This window comes from Chironomus tepperi, unplaced genomic scaffold (genome assembly GCF_022539635.2).
Source record: "Chironomus tepperi strain 1889 unplaced genomic scaffold, CSIRO-AGI_Ctep_v1 contig_445, whole genome shotgun sequence".
Taxonomy (NCBI): Eukaryota; Metazoa; Arthropoda; class Insecta; order Diptera; family Chironomidae; genus Chironomus; species Chironomus tepperi.
In genome coordinates this window covers 4,806,105-4,828,789 of record NW_027226567.1, presented here as the reverse complement: position 1 = coordinate 4,828,789, position 22,685 = coordinate 4,806,105, and the positions used below count along the sequence as shown (strand labels likewise).

The following is a 22,685-nucleotide window of genomic DNA, read 5'->3' as shown; positions in this document are numbered from 1 at the left end:
ACCTTTTTTTTATTTTTATTTTTTAAAATTTTTTGAGAAAATCCAAGCCCTGTAGTCTATATTGCTTGCACTGTCACATAGTTTGAACATTCTACATCTTAAACTCAACGAATTTTAACAAAGTACTTCAAACCTAACCAGAGTTCTCCCTTAAATAGCAGACCATTCCTGCGTTTAAGATACGCAAACCTGCAGTGGTAGACAACCTCTGTGCCGTTAAATTTCTTTTCAAAAAGCCATTGACCGTTTGTTTCGTACAGTTTTGGTCAAGGCTTACCACCAAGGTGTGCCACGAAAAATAGAAGGTTGTTCACCACAGCTAAAGTGCGACAAAACTGCGGACATTAAGGTCGTGAGCTGTGTTCTTAGTGAAAACAGAAAGTACCAGGAGAAGGTGAAGCACTTGAAGTTTGGTCAGCCATCGAGTCAGATCGACGGCCTCCCATACTCCCCGCATTCATGAAGAGTAATTTAGTGAATATTGACTGACTCAGACCTAAACAAAAACATGCACAATTCTCTAACTTATCCCTAAACAACTCAACTACAAACCCCAGCATCGTCTCCTTACATGACCACAACTGCTTAATTCCCCCTACTAATTTACTAACATACCCTGTAACTAACTAACTTCAAGTCATCATCAAGCTTCTGAATGAAAAAAAAAGTAGAAACAATAGTATATAAAATGGACGTAACAAATTGCTGTTAATTTAGACAGATACAAAAGAAAGATCCTCGACAAACCACAAAAGATAATAAAATCTACAGACGTAAATTCAAAAGGAAAATAATAGGGGACAGTGATGAAGAAGAAGCAAAAAATAAAACAAAAGGCATTAAAAAGATAAAAAAAATCTTACATCCATCGCGTGCTATCTATAGGGAAACGAAGAACTGAGTGAAAGAGTTCCTCAAGCTGTCAAAAAGAGTGAACAACAAAAGAAGGTGAATTAATTTCTCTTGTTCATTGTCTCACTGCTGCCTGTAATGAGGTATAAAATGGCAAAAAAAATATTACCAAGGCATAGCTGTAAGGGAAGTGAATAAATTTCCATGAACCTTAAACAAGGATGAGAAATTAATGTTATTTCTGTGGTAGCGTAGAATTATGGAATTGTGGAGTTGTGCCTGTGGCACTATGTTCTGGGACAGGAGGTTAATCCTTTGAATTTTCGAAGGAGGTAAGTGATGTTCATGAGAAAAATGTCGGGACAGTCATGATGGAGTGAGTTTCAATTTTTCGGAATCAAAAGTAGGCAAAATCAGCAGTTTAGAAGGTATTTTAAGGTTAGATCTTGAACATGGTGACGTTGCCGAGCCTTAGCTACCATGCTGTGTCACTCGAGTGTATTTTTTGAATTATTTTGGTTCTTAAGATGAAGCTATTAGTCAGAATCTTGAGTGGTAGCTAGAGACAAAGGAACGAGAGCTACTTGATTGCTCCTACTAGAAGCGGGCGGTAGTAATGATAAGAACCTACTTTATAAGGGCTTTGTTATTGCCAAATAGACAACAGACTCACCATATTCACCTTAAAAACCAAACCATTCATATAAGGTGCCCCAAAAAATTCAAAATTCAATCTTCCAAGTCCTCCTCATTTTCCCCCTCAAAAATAAGTCCTCAGGCGTCAAATAATCCACAACTCCTTCCCAATAACAACTCATCTCCACTCCCCTTGAAGCACTTCCTTACTTTCCCGACTTTTTCTTTTGTTTCAATTTTCTTATTCTTCTGGATATAATAGAGAATGTAAGTTACAGCCCCAAATGCCATGCCTTCGTCACATTTTCTAAATTTGCTTTTAATTGCTTGTTTTTATTTTGCTTTTCTTTCCGTCCTGCATTGTCTTCTTCCTGTTCAATGACTTTGGTAAATCAAGCGAGGATAAAAATGAAGAGAAGAAGAAACAGATTTAAAAGGAACATGAAAGGAAAGTTGGGACTTAACAAGGAAAATAAGAAATTGCAATTGTTGTACATGACTGTGCATGATGTCGTCTCTGGCATTGATAGTTCAACTCTTTTGTAACTTATTATTCATTTTATATTCACATTTCTTTCATACTCAACATTCAAAATATGCTTCGACTGCAGATTTGTAGTTTTCTTTTTCATCTTGTATAATTTTTTTTGTAGTTATGCTCTGGGTTGAGTGGATTGAAGTGAATAACAAGGAAGCTTTTGGTTATGAAAAATGAATTTGAATTTTAGATTGGAATTTGAGTGAATTTCTTGAGAATTTCTGATTGCTTCGTGACGAGACTGAGACTACGGCCATGATTAAGACTGAGACTGCGACCAAGACTAAGACTGAGACTGAAGCTGAGTCTGAGATCGAAACATAGACTAAGACTGAACCTAAGACTGAGACTAAGACTGAGACTAAGACTGAGACTGAGACTAAGACTGGGACTAAGACTGAGACTAAGGCTGAGACTAAGACTGAGACTAAGACTGAGACTAAGACTGAGACTAAGACTGAGACTAAGACTGAGACTAAGACTGAGACTAAGACTGAGACTAAGACTGAGACTAAGACTGTGACTAAGACTGAGACTAAGACTGAGACTAAGACTGAGACTAAGACTGAGACTAAGACTGAGACTAAGACTGAGACTAAGACTGAGACTAAGACTGAGACTAAGACTGAGACTAAGACTGAGACTAAGACTGAGACTAAGACTGAGACTAAGACTGAGACTAAGACTGAGACTAAGACTGAGACTAAGACTGAGACTAAGACTGAGACTAAGACTGAGACTAAGACTGTGACTAAGACTGAGACTAAGGCTGAGACTAAGACTGAGACTAAGACTGAGACTAAGACTGAGACTAAGACTGAGACTAAGACTGAGACTAAGACTGAGACTAAGACTGAGACTAAGACTGTGACTAAGACTGAGACTAAGACTGAGACTAAGACTGAGACTAAGACTGAGACTAAGACTGAGACTAAGACTGAGACTAAGACTGAGACTAAGACTGAGACTAAGACTGAGACTAAGACTGAGACTAAGACTGAGACTAAGACTGAGACTAAGACTGAGACTAAGACTGAGACTAAGACTGAGACTAAGACTGAGACTGAGAATGGCAATGAGACCAACAAGACGTGTATCCAAAGCACCCCTTATAACTGTCCCCAAAAGCCACCTCCAACTTTCCCACTTCCAAAACTCAAATCTCTCCGTCAATCCATTCAATCCACATTCAATCCTCTTTATATTCGCATTTCAAAAAAAAATTAAATGAGCACACAGAAAAAAGCAAGGAAAAAAATCAACATTTTAATAATCATGGTCTGAAGAGTGAACGATGTAAAGGAAATTCACAGATGATAAAAATGTAAATTGAGGGTATCGGCACAGAGTAACTTTTAACATTTAAGGCTCTGTGACTGCTACAAATTCATTTTTTTTATTCCTTTTTTCACTCCTCTTTTGTATCATTACTGCTGAGTCTTTACTTACAAATGATAATGACAATGAGAATTTTATTCTAAAAAATTAACTTTTTTTTTGCTTCCGTTTTCGAAAAATTTATGTGAAGAGAATTTAATTTTGGGACTGGATAAAGTTTTTTTTGATCGGTATGTAGGAAGGAATTTGCATGTGCGAGTGCAATGAATGAGGAAGGAAAAGTTTTGTTTTATAACATTTTGGATATGAATGATTCTTCTGTGGTCTATGTTTTGTCTGTTTTGTCCAAATTTGGCTTGCTACTCGACGAATAGTCAGTCAATATTAGTTTGGCTCGCCGTACAGATCATCTTTCATCCTTGACTCTTTGTTAATTACCAATACCAAATGCTTAACTGCCTTTAACAACAGCCTATCTCCAATTTCGGGTTAAAGCTCTATTTAAGGATAAAAAAGGGTGTATGATATGACCGCCCGGTCCTAAATATGTTTCAGTACCTTAGGTTTGATTTAATAGATCCCACGAGCCACAGTTTGCACTCATGAATAGAATTTAATCCAGAAAAGTTTGAGAGGACATTGAAAAATGGATGGATTTTTGTTCACAGTCTACAGCAATTATTGATATTATTAAATTTCGAATATTTCAGTGTTTTCCTTTATTAATCCATCCTACTTCACCAAAAATGCGCTTTAGATCACCAAGTCGGATTCAAATTCACTCATACTAATTTAACTCCATATATCATCATGTCTTATCTTTATTTAGATTAAAGTGTGAATGAAAAAGTGACGTCATATGTGCAATTTATTCTCATACGTGACTCAGTTATAAATTTAAAAACTTAGTCGATTTGCGTCATTGCTGGACACAAATAAATTTAATTGAATCTAAAGTATCTCCAAAAAAAAGCAAAAAGTTTGGTCATGTGAGTGAAAATACTTTATAAAAAAAAACTTTTTAAAAAATCATCGTTTTTCGCGTGGACTAAAAAGGAAAAAATAACTTTTATTTTGTGATTTAGAGAAATTGGTTTGAAAGTTGAGACCACCCATGAATTACAAACATGCACCTTGACTTTATCGTATAGTTCTACAACAAAAAACGAGGGCGCCTGGTATCAGAACTTCATCAAAGATTCGCGCCCTCGTTTTTTGTTGTAGAACTATACGATAAAGTCAAGGTGCATGTTTGTAATTCATGGGTGGTCTCAACTTTCAAACCAATTTCTCTAAATCACAAAATAAAAGTTATTTTTTCCTTTTTAGTCCACGCGAAAAACGATGATTTTTTAAAAAGTTTTTTTTTATAAAGTATTTTATTTTCAACTTTTTAGTCCAAATATCGATCTGTTTGTCTTTTTGTTTTTCATTCAGCCTTTCACGATTAGCTCGATTAGTTTAGCATTATCGTTCAGATCGTAAAAATTTGTGAGCTTTGCTCAACCAAGTCCGAGCTGCGTTCGAAATATTTAATTTCGAGCTTCGCTCGAATTAGATCAAAGTAGTGTCGGACTCCACTTCGCTTCGCTTCGTTCGCCCGACTGTTATTAGGTCACAGTAATGTCGGACTCCACTTCGCTTCGCTTCGTTCGTCCGACTGTTATTAGGTCACAGTAATGTCTGACTCCACATCGCTTCGCTTCGTTCGCCCGACTGTTATTAGGTCACAGTAATGTCGGACTCCACTTCGCTTCGCTTCGTTCGCCCGACTGTTATTAGGTCACAGTAATGTCGGACTCCACTTCGCTTCGCTTCGTTCGCCCGACTGTTATTAGATCACAGTAGTGTCGGACTCCACTTCGCTTCGCTTCGTTCGCCCGACTGTTATTAGGTCACAGTAGTATCGGACTCCACTTCGGTTCGCTTCGTTCGCCCGACTTTTATTAGGTCACAGGAGTGTCGGACTCCACCTCGCTTGAATTTTATGATTAAAGAACACAAAATTATCCAAAAAAAGAAAATGCTAAAAAAAAAGTTTGCTCATGACTAGGCTTGAACTCATGACCTAATAAATACTGAAACCTGCACTCTGACCATTTCGCCACCACGACATATTATAAATATTTGTCTAATGGCAATTTATGATATTAATAAAAAAGTATTTATTTGATATTATTATTATAATTATTATCAAGAAATTTATATATTACCTTTAATATAAATTTGATTTCTAATAATTAAGGAATGGTTTTTTCGACACTTTTCAAAAAATTAAAATTTTCTGTAAAAATGCGTGATGGAAAATATTAAACTGCAAGGAAACATTGGAAATAGCTTAGAGAAGTGTGAAAATGGAAATTTTTATCATAAAATAGCATGAACTATCAAAAAAGTACAAAAAAGAATTGAAAAAGTACGACAAAAAAGTTGGAAAATTTGAGACTTGAACACATGGCCGGATTGGAATTTTTAAAAAATAAAATTTTTTAGGCCAACGTAAAAATTACGTACGTAAAATGTACGTAATACGTAAGCTTATTTTAAAAATTAATTAATTATAGCATAACTAAGCAATTTTATGATTCACAAATGCTTGAATATTGTATTGTCATCGAGAATACACATCCATAAAAAATTTCGGCTCGATTGGAGCAGTAGAAGTGGTCGAAAAATCGATCGCAAGATTTGAACAAGACAAACAGACAGACAAACAGACAGACAAACAGACAAGAAAGCAAGTTAAGAAAAACGATGTAAAATTGCTTAAAGAATCAAAGTTGACTTCAAAAAAGGTCAACCGATAAGGACATAAAGTGGACTCTCGAGAAAATGTCCCGAGATTCTACTAAATTTTATGCTTAATCGTTGGATACAGCTAGCTTTCTAGTCAGCATCTTCTTCTTAAGCAACTTGATTAACAGAATATTTCATTGACACAGACATGACATAAAATTCCCACAACAAGAAGAAAGTTATTGTCATCATCTTGTAACAGAATGACGATAAGTAAAATTTAATAATCCTTGCATATGCTGACCTAATAATTGTGCTCTACATTCTTTATATCTGTAAATCTTTGTCCCAGTAATGAAAAATCTGCTAATAAAAAAATTGTCTTTAATCTTCACAATCATCATCCACAGTCTTATCTATTTACACTTCTGGCGGGGTCTCGAGCATGTCTTTCATGTCTCCTCATAATCCCCATTCACATCATACGGAATGGAGATGAACAAAAAAAGATGGAACCATAAAATTGTGCGGCAGAAATATTCATTTTCATTTCATGTTTTGATCGTAAAAAATGTGTCTCTGTTGTATAAAAAAAATAATTGGTTCACGCATCAGCAAAAAAATCGGTTTTTTTTTTGTCATATCCTTCGGGTGATTATGTCAGGATTTATATTTCTTAAGGTCATTTGGGCTGAATTGTCTGGACCCTTTAAATTGACTTTTGTGTCCTTTAATTAACAGTTTGGGATTTGAGGAGCTGTTGACTTTTGGAATTGCGAATTGTGTTTGATTTTGAGTTGTTGAGGATGGATGCAAGGCTGATTGATGATTTTTTTTTTTTTTTTTTGCTGTGGTAGACATTCATATTGATATAAGTGTAGCTGAAAGGCTATCACAAAGCAAGAAGCTACAGACAGATTCAGCATTGCACTTGGAATTTGTGATTGGCAATTTTTTAGACAACAAAAGAGACAGCTTCAGCTCGAGTAGACAAAAATACGCTATGTCCAAAAGATGACAATTTCCAGCATTTTTTAAATTGATTTGACAAAATCCTGATTCAAGCTAAAGTTACGCTGGCCTTAGACGTTATTATCTGGCTTTTTTCCGCCATGTCTGTGTCCTTCGGGTACAGGGTTATATTCTGATCTACAAAGATGGCATCAAAACTGGAGACATTATTCACTCTCAGGACTCAAATCCCTTTCAGCAGCAAGTCAGAGTCATGTCTGTCTAACGTTGGATTCTTGATCGACTACTCAATTTATGCTATTCAGGACACTCGTCATAAAAAATTCTATATTCACATCCTAAAGTTATTTTAGGAATATTTTAGGAATCTGCAGTCATCCTTAAAACTCCATATAAATTATTTTTACAATCTTTAATAAATTTAAGAAGAAAAATATTTGAATAAAATTGTCCACACGACTGACTTTTTTCATTCTTTATGCTGCGCTATTACCAAAATATCATAAGCTTATATCATAACGCATCCTGAACATTTCCTTTTGTTATGACTATAACAAAAAAAAATTCTTTGTAAAAAAGAAAATTTGTTTAAAATAAATTGAAAAAAATCATGTCTTTTTATTCTCATTCTTATTTGGACAAAAGACAATCATTTGTTTTTTCTTTGTGAGATGTCATAAAAATGGGGGGACAGGATGAAGTGGTTTTTGTTCTGTATAAAAGTTTAATGTCATTTGGTCCATGATTTTTTTAAGAAAGAGAAAATTGAATAGATTTGGATTATTTTAGATATGAAAAATGTTGAAATTGAATTTTTGAGAATTTATTCGTCAAAAAATGCTGAAAATCCCGAGTAGCACACTAGGGCAAGCTCTTCGAGGAACGCCTCGTCAATGTCTTTCTGTCTAATTTAGTGGGGACCAGTTTTTCATTTTTCGCGGAACACTTTGATGCTTAGCTTCTCCCAAAATCCCACATGGCACACAGATTGCCCACCATTGGCCTTAATGCTGCCCTAAACCCTCAAACTTGCACATTCATCCAGTATCTCTTTCTCAATTACTCAACATTCCCTGCAAATGTGCATCAAAAAAAACTCTCAATTCATCTAATAATACACAAACAAAGAAAAACGTTAAAAAAATATCCATTGAATCATCCAACAGAAGAAGATTTTCATTCTGTAAACTCATTTTAGTGTTGAGTACATAAAAAAAATTCTTTTCATACTTTTTTTTATCTTCTGCTCAGCAATAGCAAAATTTGCCAGATATTTTTCGACTTATCCAATAAAAGTTTCATACATTTATGTATGAATGGAAAGAAAAAAAAGTTGTTGACGTATGTGGATGTTTGTGTTACTTTACTGCAAGCAATTTTGGTAATTCTTATGAGAATTTCTAAATGATTTTCATTGAATGGATTGGACATGGACTGGGGGGAATTTAAAGTGTGTCAAGATCTGGACTAGCTTTACAGATATTTTGAGTTAATTAGAATTATTTCGCTGTTGGAAAGAGAATTTTGATAAAGAAACTTTGTATCGGTAATTAACAAGCAGTAACTAGCTTCAAGCGCCGTCTAAACAAGACTATGGATCGCAATTGATATGGCTGTATATAAAACATGTAAGTAACCTTTATTTAAGGGTATTAAACTTCCCTGGAGCGTAAAATATTGATTTTTTGACGCTTAATCATTTACTTTACTAGTCGTACTGAACAATTTTTATCCATGACCTCCAATAGGTCACCTAAAGCTGCCTCTATCGCTAGATTCACCCTATCAATTTCCAATCCCAAGTGCAACCCTATCTCTATCAACAGCTTCCTTCCAAGAATTCTTTAATCATTCACGTACGATTTTTCAACACCACAACAATGAAAATTTTGTATGGAAAACCTCAAAACAAAGCCTCATCCAGCTCCACCTCCAATAATTCCCAAAATTTTCCATCAAAGGCTTTCTTTTCCTTCAATAATATTAAATTGCCAATATCAAAAGACACTAGCGGGTTCTTCCGAACAATAAACAATATTTGATATCATCATTCATCGATGAAAAGAAACAGAAGTAGCAAAAGTAGTCGGAGACGGGCCGAGAAAAAAGGAAAAAAAATGATTGAAGATGATTTGGGATAAATGTTAAGATTTATTGATCAATTTATTTAATGATTGACGTTCTCCTTTTTTTCTCGTTTATGGCAAAAAAAGCAATGTGTGTATCTACAGCTACTTTATGAGGGAGGAACGATTTAAGGAAAAAAGTGTAAGATAGCAAAAGAAGAAAGTACGTGACACTGAGAAATGGAAGTTTTCCTCTGATATTAAAAATAATGTTACTCCTTTTAGCTAATATTTTGGCATGATATGATAAAAATTTTTGTGCTGGGCTTTTTTTTTTGGAGAATAGATTGGATGTGTGTAACGTGTGAGTTATATTTTTAGATCATGTTCTATCTTTTGGGGTTCATCTGGTGGCAATTGTACTCATGAATGAAAGTTTTGATGTAAAATTTTAATAAATAGGCTTGAAAAGCTTGAAGTTTGTAGGATGTTCATAAATAAGGTTGTCTATGGAATAGACTTAAATACATTTGAGGCTGATGTTCAGGTCAGATTGAGTTACAAGCTCTAGATCTAAGATGAAAGGCATTTATTTGATTAGCTTTATATCTAGTTCTAAAAACGACAAATCTCATCATGATTATCGTCCTTAGAAGAAGACATGCAACTACTTAAGCTAGTTTTTACTTTTTGAAATTACTTCCGAGCAGCACAACACGTCAAATTTAGTTTTTGATCATAATTTAGTCAAACTTAGCAGTCAAGTAACCCTCAAGACAACCTATTGCATTACCTTCAACCCAGCAACGTAGCAGCGCCCATTTAACCTCATAATCCTACTCAAGATTCTCAATTAAATCCACATCTTTGAAACCACGCCATTCAACCTCACCCTGCCTTCCTAACTTGCAATTTCATAATCTTAAGCTAAAAAATCACCCATAAGATGCTTCACGTTTGACTCTTAACTGTTGTGAAGCAAAAGAAGCGAAAAACAATTTTTCCCAAAAAAAAGAGAGAAATCTTCTCTGAGCGATGAAGCGCTGACGATAATGGAATGTATAACAGAATAAAAATTGCAGGTATTCGTATACGTACATAATATGATTTGTGTAAAAAAAAATGTGAAATTCCCAGTGATATAAAGAAAGTAAGCAGTAAAAGTGAATTAGAGAGGTGGAAAAAGAGGACGGAGATGCATTTACATCATTACCTTGTTGTACGTGAAAGGGGATGAAATGAATCAGGTTGATTGGATGGAATATGGATTTTAGTTTTGAGGAGCTTATTGAGTTAGCTTTGCTCATGTTTGGGGTGTCATCCCGGAAAGCACATGACGTAGAAATGGACAAAACCCGGCGGCAGATCAGTGTTTCTCTGTCCCAAAGTCAGATTCGATAAAATCCGACTTCATTCCAGAATCAAGTTGGTCTTTAACTGGATTTTCAGTCATTTTTTCGCCATGTGATTTCAGGACAATTTGACGGTCGTTGGTTTGAATCTTGTCATTCATAAATTAGTCATTCTAAGTAATTTAGATGCTCTAAGTGCATCATGTACCAGATCAAGTTAGAATAGTGATTAGTCTAAGCAGAATTCAACCTTTCAAACTAAAACAGCCCTTAAACTTTGATCATTGCCTCCCAAAACGTTAAAGTCATCCATACAACCTCACTTAATCAACGAATAAGATGAAAAAATCATAAATAATTGAAAATCTAAAGGATAAATGAATGAGAAGGCGCTGAAAAGGTGATTGTGGATGGGCTTGTAGGATTAGCAATCAATTTAGAGTTGCTGTAGGTGAGCAATCACGTATGGAATTTTTCTAATGAAATTTGATCCTTTAAAATTCTTTGAATTTTATGAATGGCTATGTTTATGAATTCATGTCAATAACATTCTTTCCATTAACTTATAAGTTCGATTACAACTTATTTTCTGAGTAAAAAATACTTCCATTGTAGGTTTTGGTTTCATTGATAAATTCCCACAATTCTTCATGTGGTAATAATATAGAATTTCATGCAGTCACACTCCCAATGCTCAAAAGTATACGGAAAATATTCATAACCTAAAACCATCATTTTTTGTTCCATAAAAATAACAATTTTCCATCATAATATCGAAAGGCTGCTATCGACATGCCCGAGGCAAGAGTTTAATTCCAGCAAACAGTAAATATTTACACACAATCGAAGACAAATATTTTTAAAGGGCGAAAATAGCGTTTCATAGACCTAAACAATCTATTTATGGCAGTGCTTCAAAAAATTTCTAATAAAAAAAATATTTTTATTGCAAAAATTATAATTAATTATTGTATTATTGAGTATAATCTGGAAAATTTAATGGAAAATATTAAGCTCATAAAAATTTATTGATTGTGCTTCTTCCGAGAAATGCGATGCTTTTGCTCGAGGGAAGTTGGAATCTCAAATAATTAATTAATTCTCACGACACGATTAATTAATACTCATAATTATTATTACATCATTAAAATTAAATCAATTTGATTATTGTTTAACATACTTTGGATGTTTGTGAAGTAAATTTGGTGATACTTTGTTGCGATTTATTGGATATACGGTGTGCAGAATCTGGTATATCGGATAAATATTTTCATTCAGTCATGCACAGCAAAAAACCAGTTTCCAAAAATGCCAAAAAAGCTATAAAAGTTTGTATTTTTACTTTTTCGAGTTTGAGATGAATTAATTCATCGATTTATTACATCAGGGGCGTAGCCAGACATTTTTGATGGAGGGATCGTAAAATATTTAAATTCGAGGTGGATTTGGAGTGCTGGAGTTCAAATGTCTGTCAAAAAGCTGTAATTTCCTATTTTATATTGCCTTTTTGAAGACTTTTTAAATATTGCTAATTATTTATTTATTGATGTATTCTTTCTTCTCCTAAATCAAGTGACAGTGTTACTAGAACGCTAAAGCACTACGCTAATATTTAAACCAGTTATTGTGCTGTGTTCGTAGCTTTTTTATGGAAATGTTAAAGCACATAGTGGGCCACCACTGCGTTAAAGATATCATATTCAAACACGATTTTTTTTTCTTTTCCAAATTGAGCTTCATTCGTATATTTTAAATCTAGCTCAATCTAAAAAGATCGATTTTTTGATACTTTCTTTAAAAAAAAATCAAAATGAAATTTTTTGAGAAAAGCTACCGAAATTTAAGAGCTGCTAGCGATGGTCTTAGAAATTTTGTGTTGAAGAATCGTGAAGGTAAGTAATTATGGTGAAAATTGTAGTAATTAAGAATATATTTAATTTTTATTATGCTTGGTAAATGGGAGAATGCTACAGCTTAGCAAGTAGAGCTTCATTTGTCATATTATAGCAATTAATAGAACTCGAATTCGACTCAGATTTTGTATGAAGTCAAATTGTCTTAAGTCGACTTTTTCACACAAAATCTGAGTCGACATCCAGCTCATTTCAATAACAATCATTTCAGATGAACCAGTTGAGCTTTCATCAATCGCTGTGTCAAATCCTAATAAATCTAAACCAGCTACTTCTATAGACGTGAAAACAACAGAATGTCGATGCGCTCAAATACAAAATTTATTTGAATATCTCGAAACATCTGATATGAAAGCTCATTTAAATGATAAAAAATCAATATTAATGTTGAAAGTCAGAATAAGTGAAAATTTAAGTGAAATATCAAGCGATGATCTTAATGAGCTGAATAATTTGTGCAAGGAAAAATCAATCATAATTCTACTGACAGCTATTAAGGACTTTAAATGCTTTATTTATTGGAAGTTATTTAACATTCCAAATTTTATGACAATATCACATTATAATGAAAGTTTTGTCCATGAAGATCGCGAAGTTTACAACTTTATTGCTGATTTTTTGTTAGATTGTTTGAGACATGGAGGAATGGGTAAGTTAAGTATTTGACATGATATAACTAGTTATACGCAATAGTCCACTAAGAATACAATTCAATATTTCAATCTTTATTACCTTAATTTAATAGATTTTTTATATTTAAAGGTTTTTGCAAGCAATTTACGTTAAATCAAAATTCTACAAAAATTGAGATTTCAATCCTGGCTGACTATAGAAACTACAATTTACTTCTCCTTGCAGCAGAAATTGGCAACGATAGTGTAGTCGAAAGCCTTTTACGAAATGGAATAAACGAGGAAAGTCCTGATAAATCAGTCGATGCTCAATCTCTTGCTTGGAAAGGTCGTCATTCTGAAGTTCTTATTACACTAGCAAATCATGATTTGAAATATCCAATTGGTATTGATATCAGTCAATTGTCTAATAAATTTAAAGCTTTTTACAAAAGAATTGAGGACTTCCATGATGCAATTAGAGTTAAAGATGTGGATAAAGTGAAAAAAGTCATTAACAATAACAATAATAATAATTTAAAATATTTTTATAATATCGACAATGTATCGGCAGCAAGCACCGCAATACAAGCAAAGTCATTTGAAATTTACGAAATTCTTTTGGCTAATGGATTTCGTTTTCAACAGGACGAAAAAGTTGTTTTTAAAAAATTAAGAAAAACAGAGCAACGTCAGCTTAGAGAAATTCATTTAAAATATTCAAATGATTTAAAAAATAAGCATATAAGCATCCTGTTAGCACATTCATATGTTGGACACAATGCTAGTGAATCTCAGGAAAAGCTTGAATATGTTAAACGAGCATATGAGACATTAAGTCAAGATCCGCGTCTTAATGTGATTCTTTTAGTCATTGCTGCTTCACGAAAGCTCAAAATTGTTTACGATTTTCTTAGTGAATCAGTTGATATTGTTGATCCAACAGCTAGTGCATATACTGAAGGAAATTTCTATCCAACTGGTAGAATTTACATCGGTGCTAAGCAGCTATTGAATGAAGATACGAAATATAAGACATTATCGACTATGGCACATGAATTTGCACATTACGCAATAAATTTGACCTACGAGAACGATGCAAAGCCGTATAAAGCTAAAAACAATAAAAGTCAAGGCGAATTTCGTAAAATTTTTAAAAACTGTAAAGTTAATGCATCAAAGGAACAAGTTATCAATATTGTTTACGAATTATATCCAAGAGGAATGCAACATGCGGAATTGATTGTTCGTGCACCTCATTTAATTGCATTGTATTTTGTCCAGCAAGAAAAGCTGAAGGAAACCGTTGCCTTATTCCCAAAACTCTTTGAATTTTATGAAAAGAAAGTTATATTGGATATGATGCGAATGTTACCAGAGATTGAAAATCGAGCAGAAAAAAATATTCAAACATTATTCAAGAAAAATAAGAGTTTAAAAACGTATTTGATTATTGTTATTTTGTTAGTGAGTTTAGGAGGACTATTTACTGGCTTTTTTGTTTTTCAAAAACTTACAAACTTTAAAATGGAAAGAATACCACCTTCAATTCATTATTGGAATGCCGATTCCAATAATAATAATGAAAAACTTGGGAGTAACAATAATGGAGGATCAACATCAACATATGACGTACAACAGTATCCGCGACAATCAAACAATTTCAATAATTTAGGAAGTGTCAGAAATGCCGATTCCAATAATAATAATGAAAAACTTGGTAGTAAAAGTAATGGGGGATCACAATCAACAGATAACGTCCAACAGTTTCCGCGACAATCAAACGAATTCAATAATTTAGGAAGAGTCAGGCCAAAACCTACATCTTTCAACCATCCGAATCCGGAGCAAACATTCATAAACAATAATTTTGGACTTGCAAGTGAGTTTCCACAACCAACATATCCGAATCCGGAGCAAACATTCATAAACAATAATTTTGGACTTGCAAGTGAGTTTCCACAACCAACATATCCGAATCCAGAGCAAACATTCATAAACAATAATTATGGACTTGTAAGTGGGGTTCGACGACCAACATATCCGAATCCGCAGCATCCATACTTTGGGGTCGCACAACCAACATTTAACGTCCAAACGTATCCGCAGCAAAATTTAATAAATAGAAATATCGGTAACAATTACCACACATATGGATAAGGGCTTTAAGCAGTGTTTTAAATATTTAATAAAAAAAGTAGTTAAAATTTGAACTACATTTAAATGCGTAGGCATATATCCCAAGAAAAAGAGCTTTTTGATGATAATGTTTTGTTTTTCTTTTAAATTTTGGATTTTCAGAATAAAAATCCTGATCGGATTCAAGCCGAGGACTATAAATATTTTTTTTATGGAATTTTATTGATGTTTTCCAGGTTTCTAACGTAGTTTAATTAATTATTTGAATATTAAAACTCAAAAAAATTCAAAAGTGCCCGAATATTACCAAATTCAAAAATGTCACGATTTTTTTTTCGAAAACTGTCCCAATATTATTTGAAAATTCTCTGGTTACCTTACCCAAATTGCAATTTTCATCCAAAAACAAGTTAAAACATACTTCACATACCGCTTCACCCTCAATTTTTCATCAAAGAAATATTTTAATTTCACCCATAAAATCTACATTAAACTATTCGAGCAACATAAAGTTTACAATAATTTATTTTCGTGTATCTTAGGTTACATCGAGTTTCACGTCGATGCAAAGCTTGCAGCAAAAATTTTTATTTTTTCTTATGTAAAAGTTTGTTTGCAATAAATTTTGGCCATTATCTGAAACTTTTCTAGCATTTCATAATCATTTTAATTTATGTTTATGATTTTGTCTTAAAAAGTAAGTTCTTGAGAACACAGATAAGATGTTGTTTTCATTTACGCGCTGTTATACTGATTATTTTTGAGTATGTTCATGAATAACTTTTTGTTTTTGTTCTTGTTTCTTTTTGTCGTTAAATAAAGTGACTCGGATGTGAGTTATGAATGGGATTGTTTAAAATGACGTTTTGTTGTTGAAGTGGATGGAGGATTGAGAGTTTTGTTATGCTTTATGTCTATTTTTGGCACTACATTGTTAAGGTAGAACTCGACATTTAATCAAAAAATTCAAAAAATTCAATAAAAATCAAAAAATATTTTGCATAGTCAGGTTCAAAAGCTTTTGAGGATGCTTTGTGACCTCAAATAAACGTTAACGCTACTCAAATCCATATCAGATAATGATCAATCTGACTTAATTGAGCGTGCATGAGAACTAATGACATTTACCTTAAATTTGTCTCAAACTAAATTCCACCCAACACTCAAAACATCCACTAAATTTACTAAAATCAATTCTTCATGACCGCAAACACCAAAACCCACAAACAATCACCTCCAAATTCCTTTACTAAACCACCCGAAAATCTTTATGAAAACAAAAATAAAAAAAAATTATTGAAAGAATTGAATATTTTCGTCACAATCCTAGGATAAAAATGGATTTTGTGATTGATCAATAAATTAAATAAATCATAGCTGAATCCATTTCAGTTATTGAACTCGACTGGCTTATCACAAGTTGAGTCAAACGAATGAATAAAGTTTATGTTTGCTTACGGATTTATGTTTGAATGACTGTTGAATTTATGAGATCACGAATATTTACTGTGAATATCAAGTGGAGGTGGAAATGATTTTGTGCAATTTTTTTATGGGAACTAAGAATGTGAGTTGAATATAAATGAAGATTTTGAGAATGAGATTTGTGATTTGAGTATAATTATTATGGAATTTTAAGTCTGAGCTACTTAAAAAATTTGAAATTGAAATAAAAATTTGCAAATTGTCTAAAAAAATTGAAGAAATCTTTCAAAATGGACAAAAACAGCCGTGACGGTGCCGTCAGGACACTTGCGGATAACAGACTGACGCAGAATACTAACGACTATGTTGTGCTACTCGGGTTTAACTTTAAGTTCTAATTGGAGTAAAATATGTCAAATTTCATCAAAATATATCACATAATGAGTAATAATCACTCGTGTAGAATCGATAATTCGAGTAATTTCCATGAAAACATTAAAGCTCACTAGAGTAAAAACTGTTTAATCAATAAAAGTTCTATTCCATTCCATAAAACAAAAAATTGTCTCTTTATTCAGTCATCCTTCATAATAACTTTTTCTAAAAATTTCCTCTCAAACCCCAAAAAAACTAAAAACTACGACAGATTCTAAATTTCCCACAAATAAAGATCACTAAAAAATTAATTTTTTGTCAAATTCCATTTCTTCTTAATCACCCAGCATCGCTTAATCATTAATTATAATCAAGCATTAAGTAAGCAAACAGAAATAAGAATATCGAGTGGGTGCTAAGCACGAGGACAGCGAAAAAAAAGAAGGATATCTTGAAAAAATCTAATTAAAGTGAGGCATTTTTCGTGACTATGCTGACGCCTTTATACCAAAAAAAAAAGAAAAGAGAAATCGAGTCTTCATTATGAAAATCCTTCCAAGAGAAACCTTCGCGTGAGAGTTGAAATAAAATAAAAACAGTAATAATAAAAATAACAAATCTCAGGGTATCTATTCGTTAATGACAATTGCTGGAGATGATGAAGAAGAAGAAGAGGGGAAGTGACAAAAGTAAAAATAATTTCTCTGTTGTGTCATTAAATACACACAAGGAATGCGTAAAAGGCAGAATGAAATTGAGAAAATTTTCTCTCGTCTCATTAAAATCCAGATGAAGTGGATTGGATGGAATTTTATTGGGAAGTTTTGGGAAAATATAATTAAATGTTAAGGAATATGAGTGGATGGGTGAGTCTAGAGGCTGGTTTGTAGGGTATTGTAGGGCATCTTGTTCTTGGATGCAATATATTCCAATTTATAATTAAAATTGAACTGTTTTACTAGGATAAGGTTGTTCAGAACCTTACTCCCTTTTTAAGGTTATAGTGAAAAGCAATCCTCTGCAACATAGCCCGAGTTGGACTCAAACCCATGTCCTCTCGATTAAATGTCAAGTGATCTAACTTACTGAGCTAACCGTTGAGTTGGATTATTGCACAAATCCAACAAATGTGTCTTAAAAATCGGCTTCAATCCCTTAATATACCTCTTATAAATTGATCATCCTTAGAGCCAGATTTGCACATAGTCAAATAAAAATCTGGCCGCATTGAATAAACTCCTATTTCCATTAAAAACCTCACAATTAGACCCAAAAAATGCCTAAATTCGAATAAAAATGCAAGGAATTTTTAAAAACTTGCCAATTAAATCATCACATCCTCTATTCTAAGGCCAAGATTGATACCTGCCCAAAATTTTCATTAAAAGTCTAGCTCTTTCTAAAGATCCATATCCACAACAAAAAGGACTCACCCATTAAATAAAATTATCCACTCAAACTGGATTACGACATTCCATTTCGTGATAATATAATGAATGAGGATTTGATGATTGCTAGCAATTAAAAGCGTCGTCACGAGAGAGAGCAAATTGAAGGCAAAAAGAAAAAATAAAATTATTTTCATCTTTTGCCTTCCATTTCTTCACCATTTTCGCATTATTAAAAATTATTTTCAAAGAACGTCTTTTAAAAGTTCATAGCGGAAAATATAATGTTGGAAATTTATTACGAAATATTATCATTATTTGAAGTAGCAAAATTGAAATTAAAGATATATTTATAGAAAAACAGGCCCACTGATTTATGATAAAGTGTGGAGAATTGTAAAGATATTCTTCGGAAGGAATTGCTAAATTACTTTGTTGAGGACTTGAGGCCTTAGGTGAGGAAAGAAAGGTTTGAAAAAAAAATACTTCTGAGAAAAATTATTTTGATGCGCATTTATTGAAAGCAGCAATTTAATGTTAAGGATGTTAGAATGGCACGAATTCTAAAAATCCATTGGCAGGTCGACGTGACTATAAATTGATGCCATATTCAGTTTAGATTTGGTACTTTTCGAGAGTCACGTTGTCAATGTTCCGGAATTTGGATTGATTAACTGAATTGTGCTCTTCGGGTGAATATGCATTCATATCCTTGCAGCCAGAGCTCCAAGTCGAATTTTCCATACAAAATCTGAGTCGACTTTGAGCTCTGCTTACAACAATAAGTCGAAATTTTAAGAAAAAACCTTTAAATCCTTTTAAAGTTCCAATCCAAATCTAACTCTTCTGAATCAAGAACACCCTCGAGAATCAAACATCAATCTACACATTGTAGTGCAACTCCTATTACTACATAGTGAAATATTTCAATCAATACAATCCTTTCCTCTATCTTTCACATTCAAACACTCTCAAATACTTTACAAGAACTTCCTTTAAATTCTATAAAATCCGATATTTTCCCAATCGAAACCTTATTGACTTTCAGATTTACTCCAGATCAATTTCACATTCCCCAACTCACTCGAAAATAGTTCAAATAAATTTGCCACACTAGGGAAAGGAAGGGAATAAAAGTAAAAAATCGAAACAGCTGATAGAATTTATTTAAGCAGCTGATAACATCACTTTTGTGTACGCGATGAATTTGAAATGAGAGAAGGAGAAACTTTTTTTTTTAAACTTTTGTGTGAAGGGGAGAGAAAAAGCGTTTGACACGTCGTGAAGACTTTTAGATTACTAAATTTTCCTCCTGAGGAATGAAGTTGTTTTGGGAAATGAAATGATTTTTGTTGTTGTGAGAAAAATTATAGAAAGTTGAAGCTTTACGGGGAAAATAAATTGAAAGTTTCTTTTTTAAGGCAATGTTTGAGAACATTTTGAAGTTGTTTGAAGGATTCAATTAAAATATTTGTGATGTTTGTGGCTGAATAGAGCCTGGTGACTTAATTGTTGCTATGCTTTTCTCATCAATATTTTTAAAAGTATTTTCTCTTAGATTAAACGCATTTTCTCACCAAATATCATTAGAACTATTGAAATATTAAATCTGAATCAGCTTTACTGTCTTCTGCAGCATTAAAACATTTAATTCATTACACAAATAAAGTTGAAAATCTTTTAACTATTTTTTTCTACAAAATATGTCTTAATTTTAGGTTTCTTTCAATTATTCTGCACTTATTCTTTAATCTACAGCTTAAGATTCTCAGTCTTTGCCTTATTTTCACTCACTAAACAATAAATTAAGTTAAATTCACAAAAAAAGTAATTTACGTTTCACAAATTAAAATTTCAACTGACCTGAAGTTAGCTCTCAATTGATATATTACAAAACTTAACGAAAGATTTTTTGAATTTCAAATGGTCGTTAAAAAGGTATGTTGCTTAAAACAATCCTAAATTTGTCTTAAATTTAAAAGAAACAACGAGAATTCTCAATAGAATGGAATTTAGGATGGAAAAAGCTTGTTAATATGCAATTATTATAGAAGAAAGCTTTCAATAAATATTTTATTGGACTTGAAATCGGGAATTAACGAGTAAGTTCATGAATCACAATCTGCCCGGTCAAAGAAGTAAACTAAGAATATATGAGTTATTGTGGTTTTCAGAACACGCTGCCAGATGTTAAAAAGGCAACCAGCATTCAGTAACAATAAAGGTTAAATTAATTCTCAAATCAAAACACCCAAAAAAAAAATTCTGACAATTTAATGAAAAATTCTTCATAAAAAGACCCAAAAAAAATATATTAAATTTCTAAATCACATTCTACGCTTCGCGAAAAGTGCCCGTGTAAAATTTCTCGCAATCGGGAAATGGAAGTAAAAAAAAAATAATTTTATTGCTCAACTTACAAAATAACGTGATAGAACTGCGAATAAGATTAGTTGACTTTTTCTTGTTATTCTTTTTTTCTGCCTTAAATCCTCTTAATGGTGTCGAATATTGAAATTAGTTAAGCACTTTATGGAGCACTTCATTAATATATTTTTCGTCACTTTTTTGCACAATCAACACTGAATTTTTTTATTTATAACTTGGATTGCTGAGATTAAGAATTAATTTGAATTAATTTGCTGACATTAATCACTTTTTAGGGAAAATTTCTTGTTTTGGGGTGGATTGTTTTCCAAAGGTTGCTTGATTTTATGTGATTTTCTTCCAATTTTTGGAGAATTTTCAACAATTTTGTTCAATTTTGAAATTTTTGCAAATTCTTCCTCCAAATCCAATCTTTAAATTTGTCCAATTTAAGTTTTTACTTTGTTTTCCCTTAAAAATCAATTTTCATTCATAATTAAAATATTCTCAGAAATTTTCATCAACCTTCCATCCACTTGTGCCGGAAATTTCAACAATTTCTCATTCTCACGTTCAATTTTGAAAACCTTTTTTATAAGCAAAAAAATTCTGCTTGAACATCCAACATTTATTGTTATTGTATTTCATAATTATAGCTCTTAAATTTCCATTGTTGCATGAATTTGCATACAATTTTCATCTCTCACACTTTATCAAATTATCATATTTCACTTTTTTATTATTAATTTTCACATTGTTTAATTTATGTAAGACGATTTCCACGTTTTATAATTTTTAAGAGAGATTATTTTCAGGATATAATTTAAAATTTTTTGTAATTATTTGGAACTTTTGATTAATTTATAAAATTTGAATTTTTGGTCAATTGATTTGAATTTTTTTTAAACTTTTGTTAATTTTAATAATTTTTGATTTACAGATTTTTGAAGTTTTTCATCTTTTAAATTTGAAGATTTGCCAATTTTAAAATTTTAAAATTTTCAAAATTTGCATATTAGATCTGTATTTGACAAATCTGTGTCAATTTTTAAAAATTGCATTTTTTGGATTTGTCATTTTTTTTTTATTAATTTGCATTTTTTGGTTTATCAATTTAAGTTTTTGCATTTTTGGTTTGTCAATTCTCGAAATTTGCATTTTACAGATTTGTCAATTTTTTATGTTAGTCAACCTTTAATGAAATTTGATTGAAAGTTTTCATTTTATTAAATATGTTTTTAGTATTATATTTTAACACACTTTTCTTAACTTGCTTTCTTATTTGATTTAAAAATATTGATTTTCAACAAAAATTCTACTTTTTCTAATTTAATATATTTTTTGAAAACAAAAACATTTTTTTAAAACTTGATAAATTCGATTATTTCACTGAATTTTCACTGACTTAAACTTTAAAACACTCAAAATTTATTTTAATAAATTCGGAATTATTTTGTATTGTTTTTTTCACTTTCAATTTCAATTGAAAATTAAAACTTTTATTCAATATAATCCTTTAATTTATTGGAAACAGTCACTTAAGTTCATTTTCGACTATTTTTAGTAATTTTTGAATTTTTCGAGATTTTTAAGAATTATTTTAGAAATTTTAAATCCAGTTTTTGTCACTTCAATTTAATTTTCAATTGCACTCAAGTAACTCAGTCCAAATATTCAAATTCAATAAAAAGAAAATTAAAAACTTTTTTTTTTTGTTAATTCCAAACAGACCCGAAAAATCTCACAAAACCTATAACAATTCTACACACCAAATTGAGTCTTAATTGAATGAATAATTCAATTTCAACTGTTCAATAATTTTTGTCCATTCTTATTCCTCCTCAAAAATATCCAAATAGAAGCTCTCAGTTCCTCAATTCACAGATAAAAATGTAAATTCCTTTTCTTATCACCCTCTCCGGATGAGTGACTGACCGGATGGAAAATTAAATTTTCCCAAAGAAATTAAACTTTTTT

General features: G+C 32.0%; 2 protein-coding genes across 2 annotated transcripts in view; one reads left to right on the top strand and one right to left on the bottom strand.

Moving 5' to 3' along the window:
• LOC139098288 (uncharacterized) overlaps positions 1–21,418 on the bottom strand; it is a 136,282-nt gene extending 114,864 nt beyond the window's left edge. Inside the window, exon 1 of the mRNA XM_070650425.1 lies at positions 20,762–21,418. The gene's annotated coding sequence lies outside the window, so the exon portion shown is untranslated. The remainder of the gene's footprint in view (positions 1–20,761) is intronic.
• On the top strand, positions 12,249–15,250 carry LOC139098214 (uncharacterized). The gene is made up of 3 exons (XM_070650344.1): positions 12,249–12,382; positions 12,615–13,052; positions 13,166–15,250. Exons 1-3 carry the CDS (start codon positions 12,301–12,303, stop codon positions 15,172–15,174), a joined length of 2,529 nt encoding a protein of 842 aa, XP_070506445.1. The 5' UTR covers positions 12,249–12,300; the 3' UTR covers positions 15,175–15,250.
• Positions 21,419–22,685: the final 1,267 nt, after the last annotated feature.

Coding starts and splice junctions, on each gene's coding strand:
- LOC139098214 (XM_070650344.1), top strand. CDS start 12,301: ATGAAATTTTTTGAGAAAAGCTACCGAAATTTAAGAGCTGCTAGCGAT. Junction 12,383..12,614: donor TGTGTTGAAGAATCGTGAAG/GTAAGTAATTAT, acceptor CAATCATTTCAG/ATGAACCAGTTGAGCTTTCA. Junction 13,053..13,165: donor TTTGAGACATGGAGGAATGG/GTAAGTTAAGTA, acceptor TTATATTTAAAG/GTTTTTGCAAGCAATTTACG.